Here is a 14,738-nt window from a genome sequence, read left to right as displayed (position 1 = left end):
GTTGCTATACAACTCATAAATTGATTTATTATCTTGCATGTCAGGCATCACATTAGTGGTGGTAGGTATACTCAGTTGATCTGCACTGTTCTCCCCTAAGCGCAGATCAGTCAGTTTCCCTGAGGCAGTGGGACAACTTTCGTCACTGGACAATCACGTCGAGAATGCCCTGTGGCATGGCAGTGAAAGCAAAGGTTTTTGTCTCGGCAATGAGAGAGAGCACTGTGTTCGACTTCTATGCAAATGATACATGGCTTGTCAGTGAAACCATTCATTCTGTCTCCAGGTCGCCTGGTTGGAGCTCGCCTTCTGGTTTGAGGTAACACGTATCAGAACTTTCTCCAACATACTAATAACGTCCGTTAGAGGGACATACTGTGGGCTCGAAGTCTGAGGTGGCTCGTGCATGAGGGTTGGACCATGGTTTACCTCAGCTTTGTGTACGGCAATTTCCGCTCTATTCGCAGGTTGTTGTAGGGAAGCTGCTTTGTAGCTCTTCTCAGCGTGGCATTCATTCAGCACCTCTAGTACTTCACATGCTGACCACTTATCGATGGTTTTAGATCTGTAAGTGAGTGCCAGTTCTTTGCAAGGGCAGTTACTAATAAACATGCGAGTAACCTCAATTTCAGGGTTGTCAAATGTTTTGCCCTGCTCACTCAAGCAGTCAGAGGCAAGGTCAGCTGCTCTGTTTAGTCTCAGCCAGTAGTCATAGAGGTCTTCCTGGTCTTTGGGCAAGGTTGAATAAAAGTCAGCTAAAGGGACAGCAGAGTACTTGGTACAGCTAAAGTGTTTCCTGAGCAGACTATAAATCATGTCAGGGCGGGTATAGACGTCTATATTACTGTTTCTAATGCCAAACCTAACTACATCTTTAGCTTTTCCTCTCAAATGCATAAGGATTTCCTCTGCTTGCTCTTCAAGTCTCACATTACTCTTTTTAATAAATGTCCTCATTAGATCTTCCCACTCATGAACTTTTATTGAGTCTGAGCCATCCCCAATAAATGACGGCGGTTCCTTAACCTTTCTCTGCGTAACCACCTGAACCTGTGATCCATCTGACACATGACTAGGCTGACTCAATCTGTTTGCTACATCTTGTGTGGCTGCAGCGTTAGGAGCTACTATATTGTGTGACTGTATATTTGAGAAAATGCTATTAGCCAATTTATGTCCTATCTTCTGAATAATATTTGTCATGTGATCAGCTAAACCCTCAGAAATTTCACTCGTGGAATTTGGCATAGATGTGGGTCTGAACTGAGGTGAAGGTAGGATAGCATGTTGGTCAGCTGCATTATAGGTGTTGACACTAGAAACTGCCTCTACTCTATGTGTAGCACCACCTGGGGTAGAACTATCAACAGAGGGGATGGGGGTAAACATGCCCCTGCCTCTGCCAAAGTGAATTTGACACAAATCGTGGAGCTAACACATTGCTCTGATTAAAAATGTTTCAAAGATTAACAGAATAAAATGTAAATAAGTCAAAATCACAAAATAAATCAGCAGCCTGTGTATCACTGTGACACTGCACTGTAATGAGCTAAACAATATCGCTCATGTAACTAAAATTTCAAATACTGTGAGCTGATGTGGCAGGTAGGACAGTCCTCGGTTCTGCGAGTTTGATAGAGGTCACGGGTCACGGCACCAATGTAACCTCGGTGTACGTGTCCCACCAAAGATCCACATTCACGCTGGACTGGATGATGAGGTTATTATTATTACAGTTTCTGCAAATGGATGAGTCACAACATTAGCCTATCTGCTGGCTTTGATCTCTTTGATCTCTACAAGGGGAATTCATAATTTAGTAAAACAGAAACAAAACGAAAATAAACCTAAACAGCTTGACAATATCAATCACATTACTGTGCATGTTGAGAGATTTGTCAGCTGGCGTTATAATGTTTAAAATTAACTTCTTTTGTGGAGCACCAAAAGATGTGTCTTACCATTGCAGTTCTCTCTGGTAAGACTGCCAACAAACCCCGCCTCCCGGTCACATGTCAGAAGCCAAAACCAAACCCCACCTCATACCAGCAGATGGCACTGTTGGACTCGTTATTGCAGGACATTTACCAAAAACTATACACATATTTCAGCAGGAATTTCAATAAAACAAAAGTTATTACTACACCCGTTACATATATATAGAATTGTTGGTCCTGGAATATCTAATACATTCAGAATTACCTTACATGAAGGAGTAGTTAGATTTACTTTACACACAGTACCAATTACATTTTGATACCTTTGTAAGTACACACAGTACCAATTACATTTTGATACCTTTGTAAGTAACATAGGGCCCTTAGAGAGCAGCCATTACGCTGACGTGGGCCTCGGTAAAAATAAGTTTGACACCACTGTTCTAGATTGACAGAGACCAACAGCATGTTACCTGCACACCATGGAAATTATCCTTTGTCTTAACTGCGTGGAGAATGACAATACTGAGGCAGCAAGGCTGCTGACAATCTACAAGAAACTGATACATTTAGATAGAAACGGGCGGGGGTGATGCTCACAATTCACATTGACAAGACAGACACACTGCAAAAACACATTCTTACCCCATTAGAAGAACATTTTCCATTTCTTTTCCATTTAGGTATAATTCCTTTTTTACAGGAACTGTGCAAAATGTGGAACTTTTTTACTCGCTGCCACCGTCTACTGGCTTGTGTCATCATTGCTGCCCTTTGTCAAGCTCCTTTTGTCGCATGTAAGTACGTGCATTTCTTAGACAAACAAATAAACTCTTCTTCTGTGATCTTTCTTTGGGCATGGGTTGGCGTTTGAACTGTACATGAAACAGTCCTTTTCTTACTTTCACTATTTTCATGCTTCACTAAAAAAATGCAGAATTACTTTGTGCTTGAAATCATAGTTTTTTTGTTAGTGTATCAAGAAAATGGTAAAAGAAAGAAAAGGCCCGTTTTAAAAAAGTAATAAGTGTATACAAGCGCATCTAAGAATTCCACATACAGGTACTTCTGAATGATATATGACCGAGGCTGTGATCATTACTTCAGGCGACAAGATGGGGGCAGAGAATAACAAATTAAAAAAATTCCAGCGCCTTTAAGCAACAGCACCTTTAGCAGGACAAGGAACGCAACCTCCACGTGGTGTCCTGTGGACGGCCTCATGGCCGACGAATGCGTCTCCCACCCGCTACACGAACGCTTCGGTACAAGTTACCCAAAGCTGACCTCATCCGCTTTCGGAGCGGCCAATTCGCGGAACTCGTAACACAACCGAAGCGTTCCATGTCGTTCCTAAAGATCATCTTTAGACGACTTGAAGCGATCTAACAACAACAACAACAGCACCTTTAAGATTATTTTGTTTTTTGTATTTGCAATAATGAAAATGTTTTTTTTTTAAATTTAAACTCCCCCCAAAAATTGAGCATTTTACTTGAAGAAACATTTTCTACCAAGGTATGGAATAAACACTGAAAATGTAGAGTGTGCCATTTTTTAGAAAAAAAAAGTTTTCTTAAGATTATAAAATTTACACTTTAAATAAAAACATTTTTTCTCTCAGCGGTGTAAGATCTTTTTGCAGTGCAGTGAGTATAGTGCAGAATTTGGAGAATGAGTCTGGAGATACAATGTAGGTGATCACATTAAAAACATACATATACATAAATGCGTATAAATAACTAAATGGGCTTGTTCATTCCCGTGAGTAGAGACAAATGGCATTTATCTTATATCGCCACTTACTTAATTTGCTTAACATAAGCACATCGATTCTTCCACTGCATTATTCTTTTTGCCAGAGTGCTACAATGTGGGTGAATAAGGTAATACCGAGTTTGGGGAAAAGCATAAGATGCACATTTTGATCAAGATTAGTGTTTCTAACAATTAACAATTAAAACTCAAAACTTAAGCTCTATAGACCCCTTTTTGTGTGACGTAGCCTAGCTGTGTGCGCAATATTGAGGAACGCCAGAATATAAGTGGAGCTCAAAACTAGAGAAACAATTAGGAACAAATTTAACAATTTTGAAATAATGCCATCTTCACTGTTCCACGGTAAAATTACATTTTATTGGGTCTATATTAGGGAACTACAACATCTTTTCCACAAAATGACTAAACGCAATTCAAATATTTCAAATATATATATATATATATATATATATATATATATATATATATATATATATATATATATATATATATATATATACAGGACTGTCTCAGAAAATTAGAATATTGTGATAAAGTTCTTTATTTTCACATCAACTGAACTATTTCAAGCCTTTTATTATTTGAATATTGCTGATTTTGGCTTACAGCTGAAAAAAACTCAAAAATCCTATCTCAAAATATTAGAATACTTCCTCAGACCAAGTAAAAAAATAATTTTATAACAGCAAAACTAAATCAAACATTTGAAAATGTCCATTGATGCACTCAGTACTTGGTTGGGAATCCTTTTGCACGGATTACTGCATCAATCCGGCGTGGCATGGAGGCAATCAGCCTGTGGCATTGCTGAGGTGTTATTGATGCCCAGGATGCTTCGATAGCGGCCTTCAGCTCATTTGCATTTGTAGGTCTGGTGTCTTTCATCTTCTTCTTAACTATACCCCACAAATTCTCAATGGGGTTCAGGTCAGGGGAATTAGCAGGCCAATCAAGGACAGTGATGCCATGGTCAGTGCACCAGTTACTGGTGGTTTTGGCACTGTGGGCAGGTGCCGGATCATGCTGGAAAATGAAATCCTCATCTCCATAGAGCTTTTCAGCAGATGGAACCATGTAGTGCTCTAAAATCTCTTGGTACACAGTTGCATTGGCTTGATGAAACACAGTGGACCAACACCAGCAGCTGACATGGCTCCCCAAACCATTGCTGACTGTGGGAACTTCACACTGGATTTCAAGCAACTTGGATTTTGCTCCTCTCCAGCCTTTCTCCAGACTCTGGCGCCTTGACTTCCAAATGAAATGCAAAACTTGCTTTCGTCTGAAAAGAGGACTTTGGACCACTCTGCAACTGTCCAGTGCTTCTTCTCCATAGCCCAAGTCAGACGCTTCTTCCGTTGTCTTGAGTTCAGAAGTGGCTTGACCATGGGAATACGGCTATTGTAGCCCATTTCCCGGACATGTCTGTGAACTGTGGCTTTTGATACCTGGACTCCAGCTTCAGCCCACTGTCTTTGAAGCTCCCCCAAATTCTGGAAGCGGCTCTTCTTCACAATTTTGTTAAGGCTGCGGTCATCTCTCTTGGTTGTGCAGCGTTTCCGGCCACATTTTTCCCTTCCAACAGACTTTTTGTGGATATGCTTTGAAACTGCACTCTGTGAACAGCCTGCTCTTTGAGAAATTTCTTTTTGTGTCTTACCCTCCTGATGGAGGGTATCAATGATGGTCCTCTGGACAGCAGTCAGATCAGCAGTCTTCCCCATACTTATGATTTAGTTTTGAACCAAGCTGAGTGTTTTTAAGGCTCAGGAAACCCTCGCAAGGTGTTTCGAGTTAATTAAATGATTCAGGTGATTAGTTGAATAGCCTACTTGTATACTTTTTCATGATATTCTAATTTTTTGAGATAGGATTTTTGAGTTTTCTTAAGCTGTAAGCCAAATTCAGCAATATTAAAATAATAAAAGGCTTGAAATAGTTCAGTTGATGTGTAATGAATCCAGAATGTATGACATTTTTGTTTTTTTGATTGCATTACAGAAAATAAAGAACTTTATCACAATATTCTAATTTTCTGAGACAGTCCTGTATATATATATATATATATATCCATCCATCCATTGTCTTCCGCTTATCCGAGGTCGGGTCGCGGGGGCAGCAGTGTTAAAAGGGAAGCCCAGACGTCCCTATCCCCAGCCACTTCCTCCAGCTCATCCGACGGGACCCCGAGGCGTTCCCAAGCCAGCCGAGAGACATAGTCTCTCCAACGTGTCCTGGGCCGTCCCCGGGGCCTCCTGCCGGTGGGACATGCCCGGAACACCTCCCGAGGGAGGCGTCCAGGAGGCATCCTTATTAGATGCCCGAGCCACCTCAACTGGCTCCTCTCAACGCGGAGGAGCAGTGGCTCTATATATATATATATATATATATATATATATATATATATATATATATATATATATATATATATATATATTTATTATTATTATTATTATTATTATTTTTAGAAAAATCACTGATCAAAATTTGAGAACAACAATGACATTGGCATGAAAGAAAATTCTTTTTTTTCTGCTAATAAGGGGTTTGGTCACTGCATTGCGGGCGTCCAGTCCAAATGCACCGTGGGGCAAACATAACATAACAAAATGTGGAAATAGTGAAGCGCTGTGAATACTTTCCGGATGCACTGTATATCAATAAAGGTCAGTTGGGTCCGACATCTATTAGTCTGCCTCATTCTTACACGCTACGATTCTCATTTTATCCGTGTAAATATAAATGCCTGAATTCATGTTCACTCGCACCATACAACTTTTTTATGTATTTTCTACTAAACATCATTTTGAGTCAGGGGGTCCGAGAATACCGGACATCGGCTAATCTGGATACTCGGATAATCCAGATAATTTTCCCATTCCATTTAAATCCGGATTAACGGTGGTTTACACACATTATACAAAAAGTACATTAATAAGAATAATTATTATTATGACAGAATTTACATTACCTTAAAAGATCTACTATCTAGCAGCAGTAGTAGCAAATTTACAGTATATAGGAGGCATTGATAACAAACAATTCCCCGACACGTATCCCACGTACACTTACTAAGGCCTTTGGCAGTTAAGTGAATCTAAACCAGATACAAACAATAACTTATCAGATAATTAATTGACACCACAAACGCGGACACCCCCAATGATGTGATCAGTCCTGTCAGTTGTATTAATAGCTTGCAGCCACAAACCTCTAAATGCTTTTAGAAAGGTCTGTTATGTCTAAGAATTGCCCCCCCAAAAAAATGGTATCCTTAAAATGGCGATTTGTATACAACAGCTGGTCAAATTGTTTTTGTAAATTGCAACTCTAAAACTGCAACTCAACATAGAAATCTTCTTTCGCTCTTTTCAAACTCGTACTGCTACTACCACTGTTTTGAATCAACAATGCGCACGCATCCCTTGGTGATCCTGTGACGATGTAGCTGGAATGGAGTCTATAGGCTGGCTACAAAAAGTATTTGTTTTTTTAAATTATTATTCAAAACACAGCGATAATGCACACTTCATAATTGAGCCGGTGACGGCTTGAGAGGTTCTCATTACTTCATTAAAAAAAGCAAAAACAAACAAAAGAAAAAACACACATTAATCATTTTCAAACTGTACGGATGTTTTTACTGCTTGTCATAACAGTGGCAACATAAGATGGCGGCCATTTAGCTTCAGCCACAAATGGCTAATTGTTTGTTCTCAGTTTGGTGGTTCAGATGACAACTTCATTATTCCTCTTAACACACTGAAAGGACAGTGTGTATTATTTGACCACTAGATGTCGTTATATGGTGAAGTGAAACAAAAAAGGTGCCAAAAGCACAAGGAAGAATACAAACTACGGAGAAGTGACTAAAATGCACCATTTTACTTCAAATTTTTTGCCCAGCCTCTTTAAGAATTTTGGGTACCCGTTGCAGCAAGATAGTTGACTATTATGTCAGCTCCCTCTAAGTGAGGCACATGTGACGCTAGATAAAATTTCCCGACCTACAAGCATTTAAAAAAAAAAAAACATTTTTATGTGAGTTTGTATTTTTGTCTATTGTTTAAATCAATATTAGTTCAATTGAATTAATTAGGTATTTTACCGATAGGGGGCGTTAAATAACACACATTGTGAGCGGCAGTAGCTCAGGAGGTAGAGCGATCGTTTTAGGATTAAGGGACCCCAGTTCGAATCCCGGCTTATCCGTGTTACATGCCGAAGTGTCTTGGGTAAGACACTGAATCCCCAATACCCCCAATAAGCAGGTTAGCGCCTTACATGGCTGCACAGATCACGGCCGCTATTGGGAAATGTGAAGCACAATGTAAAGCGCTTTGGGAAGTCATTGACTTGAAAAGCGCTATATAAATGCAGATCATTTCATTTCATTTCATTTAAGTACTGTACACATTCATGCAAAATACTGTCCAAGAAGTAGCAAAGAGGTCATGCTGGGTTCATGCTGTTTTGTCCAAGCCGTTTGTTTGTCAAATTCACAAATGCAATAACCCCACATTTTTAACAGTTTTTAAAAAGAATGATATGACCGTTTTGGCCATCATTTGACTACCCCGAGGTCAAGTAACAGAAATAACAAACGTGCTAAAATTTCTCACAACTAGAATAATATTAAATACAAGTTTGCGCGACATTGCCACCTTGTGGCTTGCAGTCACACATAGACGGATGAGACCCAATACATGTGTGCTGCGTATTTTATTTCTGATCACAAAATAATTAAACAATCTAAAACTACTGTATCCCCTATTTTTTGCAAAAGAAATACAGAAAAGTATGATGTAGTTCTCGGGTATTGCCAGAAGAGGACGCTGCATACTACCAAAACCATTCTAATTAGGCCGTTCCCCCCTCAATGGGTTTAACTCATTCAGTGCCAGACCTTTCTCTCAAATGGAAAGAGCAGGTGCCAGCCATTTTGGCTGAACCCTACCTAATCTTTCATTAGAAAAAAGTATGTTTCTACCTTTTACCATTTTTTGCCGAGTTCCTTGAAATTACTTGTTTTCTAAAAAAAACTTTTTCTGTGGAAGAATACATTTCAAAGCAGAACTTTTACTTCAGTATTGTTGTTGTTGTTTTTTTTTTGCATTTGTGATATCCTCCAATATCTGAACCAGAAGTCTCCTAAGGACAGCTAGGGTGCCTGTGGACCTGTTCTAAAAATATCTCACCATTACTGGGTCATTGTAATTTTCTAGTAAAATGATTCTTTAAGTGGTTGACTGAGTCTATTTAACCCTACTTCCAATCATTAACTCATCCATTGCTGGGCAAGTGAACTATAATTGTGAGAAATGGAGGATTGATGTCTAACTCGGTCAAAGGCACCAAATTCAAAATGGATCCCTGATGTCTGTCACCATTATTGGCTGCTAATTAAATAAGGAAATTACTTATAAAACTACTTAATTGGGAAAGTTATTTATGAACTAACTAGTTCATTGAGGTGTTTACTCATTCACTGCCAGCTCAGTTACTAGCTTCGTTAAGTAGAAAATAGAGGATTGACAACTTAACCTGTGGCAAATTTAAAATGTATGATTGACATCTGTAATCATCATTGGCAGTTATGAGTTAACTTAGTAATAAAAAAGTAAAGATATAGTATTAACTTGTTAAGTTACTTTAAAAATGCATATTAAACAGGGTGCCCTTTGCCCTGATCTAAACAATGATTTCCGTAAACACAAGGGCATTTTGCTTACAAAATAACATTTTACTGCAAGAACTCTGAACCTTTGCATGAACAATGCATGGACTTTGCAAGAACCTTTCAGCGCCCAAAGTTTACAGTGAAGATTTTTGGTCGCTATGGCGACTGTGGAGGTGAAAAAAACGTCCTCCCTCTCTGCCTTGATGACTGTAATTTTTATTTTTTTAGAAAGAATAAAGCATGGAAATTTTAACTATATGTACTTATAGCTTCGCTCTTCTCACCACATTGCTTCGTTATTATGCTTGATGGTTGTTGAGATTGTCGTGTTTGTTTTGCTGCTGTTGGTGTCGGTGGATTTGTTCAGAACAAAAAAAAAATCGACTTTGGCCTGGACGGATCTATTGACACTAACAAAGATGTTAAACAACGAAATTGTGAATACGCTTGATTGCTATTAAGATTTTCGAGAAGGGTTGTTCAAACCTCACATTGTGTTTGCTGTTAAACGTCATATTGAAATATAATATTGTGAATGTGCTTGATTGCTGTTGAGATTGTCAAGATTGTTTTCTGTTATTAGTGTCAATAAATTTGTTCAAACCAAAAAAAAATGTACTCGCAATATGGGCTTCCTCATACGCTGAATAATCAGGCAGTTAGGTTATATTGCTCAATGATCAAAGATATGATCAAAGTCATACTTGCCATCTTGTGGTGTTTTATCATACTGAATTAATTGACTGATAAGAAGCACCAAAGCCCCTGCAATAGTTTTCCAAAATAAAAACGTAAAAAAAAAAACATTTTTAACTTTGTGGCACCCAGGGGCAATGCTTCCGAAAACTTAATAATACGTTTTGGCACTGGAATAGTAAAATGAGCACATTTACTCACATTTTAATTGTGCTGAAAAAGTTGAAGGTACCTGTGACAAACTCACCAACACTACAGTTTCATGTGTTGGACTACCGCTTTTATCCCCTTAAAACACTGATGGTTTATTTTCTTGGAATCAATTGTTTTTTAAATTAAAAACGAAACAAAAATCTTGACTCAAGTTTAGTATTTTAGTCTACGGCTGCTTTATCTTTAAGCGAGATTGCGCATGAATAAAACGTTCGCTCTGTTTTGCTACTTGTGGGTTTAAACAAGCACTTGCTGATATATACATACATATATAAATACATACATGTTACAGTGAAGAAAATAAGTATTTGAACACCCCGCTATTTTGCTATTTCTCCCACTTAGAAATCATGGAGGGGTCTGAAATTTTCATTGCAGGTGCATGTCCACTGTGAGAGAGATAAACTAAAAGGAAAAATCCAGAAATCAAAATGCATTTATTTATTTGTGTGATGTAGCTGCAAATAAATATTTGAACACCTGAGAAAATGAATATTAATATTTGGTACAGTAGCCTTTGTTTGCCATTATAGAGGTCAAACGTTTCCTGTAGTCTTTCACCAGGTTTGAACAAACTGTAGGAGTCTCCACACAGATCTTCTTTAGATCAGTCAGGTTTCTGGGCTGTCACTGAGAAACACGGAGTTTGAGCTCCCTCCAAAGATTTTTGATTGGGTTCAGGTCTGGAGACTGGTTGGACCATGGTTGGACCTTGATATGCTTCCAACGGAGCCACTCCTTGGTTTTCCTGGCTGTGTGCTTCAGGTCGTTGTCGTGTTGGAAGACCCAGCCACGACCCATCTTCATTGCTCTGACTGAGGGAAGGAGGTTATTCCCCAAAATCTCACAATACACAGTCCCAGTCAGCCTCTCTTTAATGCAGTGCACTCATCCTGTCCCACGTGCAGAAAAACACGCCCAAAGTACAAGGCTACCACCCCCATGGTTCAGAGTAGGGATTGGGTTCTTCGGATTGTACTCTTGATTCTTTTTCCTCAAAACACGCATAGTGGAATTATGACCAAAAAGTTCTATTTTGGTCTCATCTGGCCACAAAACTTTGTCCCATGACTCCCCTGTATCATCCAAATGGTAATATTCAAACTTAAGACGGGTATTGAAATGGGCTGGTTTAAGCAGGGGAACCTGCACAGGTGTCTTTATGCAGCTAACGGCCTCAAACAGGTACATCTGATTCAGGATGATACATGGAGTGCAGTTGGGCTGAGTAACAGGTCTTTCAGACTAAGAATTCTAGTTGATACACAGGTGTTCAAATACTCATTTGCAGCTGTATCACACAAATAAATAGTTAAAAAAATCGTGCATTGTGATTTCTGAAAATGTCAGACCTCTCCATGATTTCTAAGTGGGAAAAATAGCAGGGTGTTCAAATACTTATTTTCTTCACTGTGTGTAAATCACACACACACACACACACACACACACAAACACACACACACACACACACACACACACACACACACACACATACACACACACACACACACACACACACACACACACGCACGCACGCACGCACGCACTCACACGAACACGGATTGTGTTTTGCGCGTAAAAAATATAATTTTTTTATGTCAAAACGTTAGTGCGTATGCTGTGGTGCGACCAGTGACTTCTTTGACACTTACTTTTGGTGAGCTGCTCTTTATCTTTGGTACTTTAGCACCGCGACCACGATAGATCTGCTCATGGTCAAACTCCAGATCTTCCAGACGTTGCGTCAACGCCAGTTTCTGATGGATGGCCATACGCAGCAGTGAGTTCAATGTCTTCTTCTCATCTTCTGCTGCTGCAAGTTGCCTCTGCATCTCATCCAATTGAGTAACATATTCATCACATCTGCAAATATTCCCCAAAAGATCTTTTTCCAATGGATTGAACAGAACATGATCACAGCGAATGACTGCTAATTCTCTTACCTGGTGGCAAACATAGCTCTGAGAGAGGAGAATGTGGCGGCGTCTTCTTTGAGGGCCTTCAGCTCGTTCCTCAGCTTCATCATTGTTTCGGTCACCATGGCTTTTTCATTCTCATATTTGCTCTTCAGATTGGTCAGTGCTCCTTCTGCTGTCTGCAATAAGGTCAAACACAATGTCCTGGAAGTATAGTCTTGAACAAACTGCAGTACAGTATTCCCACTTTGAGGTTTCAATACTTTGCGAATTTTCATTATGGATTGTGTTGTGCATTCTGATTGTTTAGCCAATCAGAATGCTCCTTTTCTGTCTGTGTATGCCTTCGCGTCAATAATGTGGTCGAAGTTGAAAAAAACAGCTCGATGAACCTACATTACGTAATTGCAAATCTTCTTTAATGTTGACTTTCTTTAATAGCCATCATGACAACAAAACTATCTACAGCCGAAAGCCAGACGCTTTTCTAAACTCAAGGGCACTTTGCTAGCAAAATAACAAGGCAAACGAAGATGTTTTCCATCGCAGACAAAATTAGACTTCTCCACATGCTAAAGCAGGAGTGGCCCAGTATTTGGATTCAGGGGCAGAATTAGGGTAAAAAAAAAATCCTGTCCAATTTAAATTATATCTGTATACAGTGTAATTACCTTTGGGCTCCATGGCCAATCGCACACCCACCGGTTTGCTTTGAAACTGCCACTTGCTTGGCACATGACGCTGCACGGTGGCTCTCATCAGAGGGAAAAAAGCAAGCGGAGGACTCGGAGAAATGCGTGTATCAATGTAGGATAAAGTAGCGGAGTAAGAGTATAATTTCTTCAAAAATTTACTCAAGTAAAAGTAAAAAGTGTAGACACTTCCAAATACTCCTGGATGTATGAAATATCCCAAAACTTGTACAATTAAATGTAATACATTAACACACAGACACATTTCTTTTACAGCACATTCTTAATTTTATTTTTGCCTGTAATATAGCTGATGCAGATGGTGAGCAGTCACTAGGAGTGAGGGGTCACGAACAGTCTAGTGGTCTCTGGGACTGCTTAGATTTTCCCTCGTAGATATTGTTTCCAATAAAACTCATACCAAAATTCTTGTGTTTAGAGTTGCCTGGATAAAGAGGTACCACTGTATGACAATTTTGAATCTATCAAATCTATTCTAGACTGCTATATAAATACCGATTTGTGGGTGTACGTGTGTCTTATAGCTTCACAAATGGCTGAACCGATTTTCATAAAACTAACACAGTTGTACTTTAGGTGAGTGTCTTTAGCTAGGTTTTTTTGTCAAGGGACCTGAATAAATACTTACAAAATAGATCAACATCTGCTTTTGCTTGGTATGCTTGTGTGGGGTCTCCAATGCCATTTGGCAGCCAAATTGAGTACTGCAGCACCAGGACCACAAACCAATTCAAGCAGCCAAATCCAAAACACTATCGCCAGGTCATTTAGCTTGTTCTCAATAAATCGAACAACAATAATTCCGTGGTTATACATGTGTACTAGTATAAATATTAGAATACTTTTTTGTTTACCTGTTTGTTGGCCTTCAGAACCAGTCTCAGCGTGGCTATCTGCTCTCTTTTGGTGCTAAGAAGAGACTTGAGTTTCAGGATTTCCTCCAAACACAATTCCTTGTCTTTATCAAGCATGGGAGCGAGCTCCCTGGCTGCCGCCCTCTGCCTGGACAGCTGCAGTGATCGGTCCACGGCCCTTTGCAGGTGCTTGATCTGGTCTCGGATAATGGCATTCAAATTATACATGTTCATGGGCTCCTTGCGCAGGTCACCCCCCACTTCAGATGTCACCGGTAATGGGCAAGGGGACGTTCCGACAGCAAGGGAGTTGTGGGAGGGGCTGCTATGGGGGTTGGTGTTGGTGGCGTGTTGGGCATCTTTTGACGGCGAGTCCGAAGGACTCCGCTGACCCTCGGTGGAGAACAGGGCAGAAACGGCAGCCAGGCGTCGGGCCAGACGGGGTGTGAGCAAAGCCCGGGAGTCTTCTGAAGCCTTGAGGCTGCCAGTCCGTGTGATTCGGCTTTGGCGGTAGTAGTCCAACATGACGCGGTTGGGCGTTTCATTGTTGCACAGACACACATGGTGGTAGAGCTGCGCCAGTTCCTCGCTGAAGGTCACCAGCTCGTCCTGTGCCGTGTTTAGCAGCGTTTGGCTTTCGACTGCAGTAGCCGCAGATGCACGAAGCTCCGCTTCCAGGTTGGATACCTTCTCACGGCCTTCCCGTAAGTTACTCTCCAAATGGGTCACCTGTATGTAACATGATCTCAGATTAATTGCTGGCATTAAATTGTGTTTGTCATGAAAATAGTTGGAGAAATAAGTTAACATCTACTCACATTGAGTAACATATTCCTACAGAGTATACCATTCCATACTAGAGGTGAGATCGGGTCTAAAAAAACAAATCCAGTCCAACCTGACCGGGTATTAAAGCACAAACCAGCCCGAGGCCCACCAATTAACTTGAT

The 14,738-nt window shown here is 40.1% G+C and overlaps 1 protein-coding gene across 4 annotated transcripts in view; it reads right to left on the bottom strand.

Moving 5' to 3' along the window:
* The window catches only part of bicd1a (BICD cargo adaptor 1a), a 121,846-nt gene that overhangs the window by 15,861 nt on the left and 91,247 nt on the right, over window positions 1–14,738 (bottom strand). For all 4 annotated transcript variants that reach the window (XM_088341038.1, XM_088341041.1, XM_088341042.1 and 1 more), the window contains 3 exons: window positions 13,789–14,517; window positions 12,249–12,400; window positions 11,958–12,168 (listed from right to left, as the gene is read on the bottom strand). In XM_088341038.1, the coding sequence (XP_088197164.1) occupies window positions 11,958–12,168; window positions 12,249–12,400; window positions 13,789–14,517 (1,092 nt within the window). The remainder of the gene's footprint in view (window positions 1–11,957; window positions 12,169–12,248; window positions 12,401–13,788; window positions 14,518–14,738) is intronic.

Source organism: Urocampus carinirostris, chromosome 7, assembly GCF_059441175.1.
Source record: "Urocampus carinirostris isolate Australia breed hairy pipefish chromosome 7, RoL_Ucar_1.0, whole genome shotgun sequence".
Classification (NCBI taxonomy): Eukaryota; Metazoa; Chordata; class Actinopteri; order Syngnathiformes; family Syngnathidae; genus Urocampus; species Urocampus carinirostris.
This window is presented reverse-complemented; position numbering and strand designations above follow the sequence as displayed.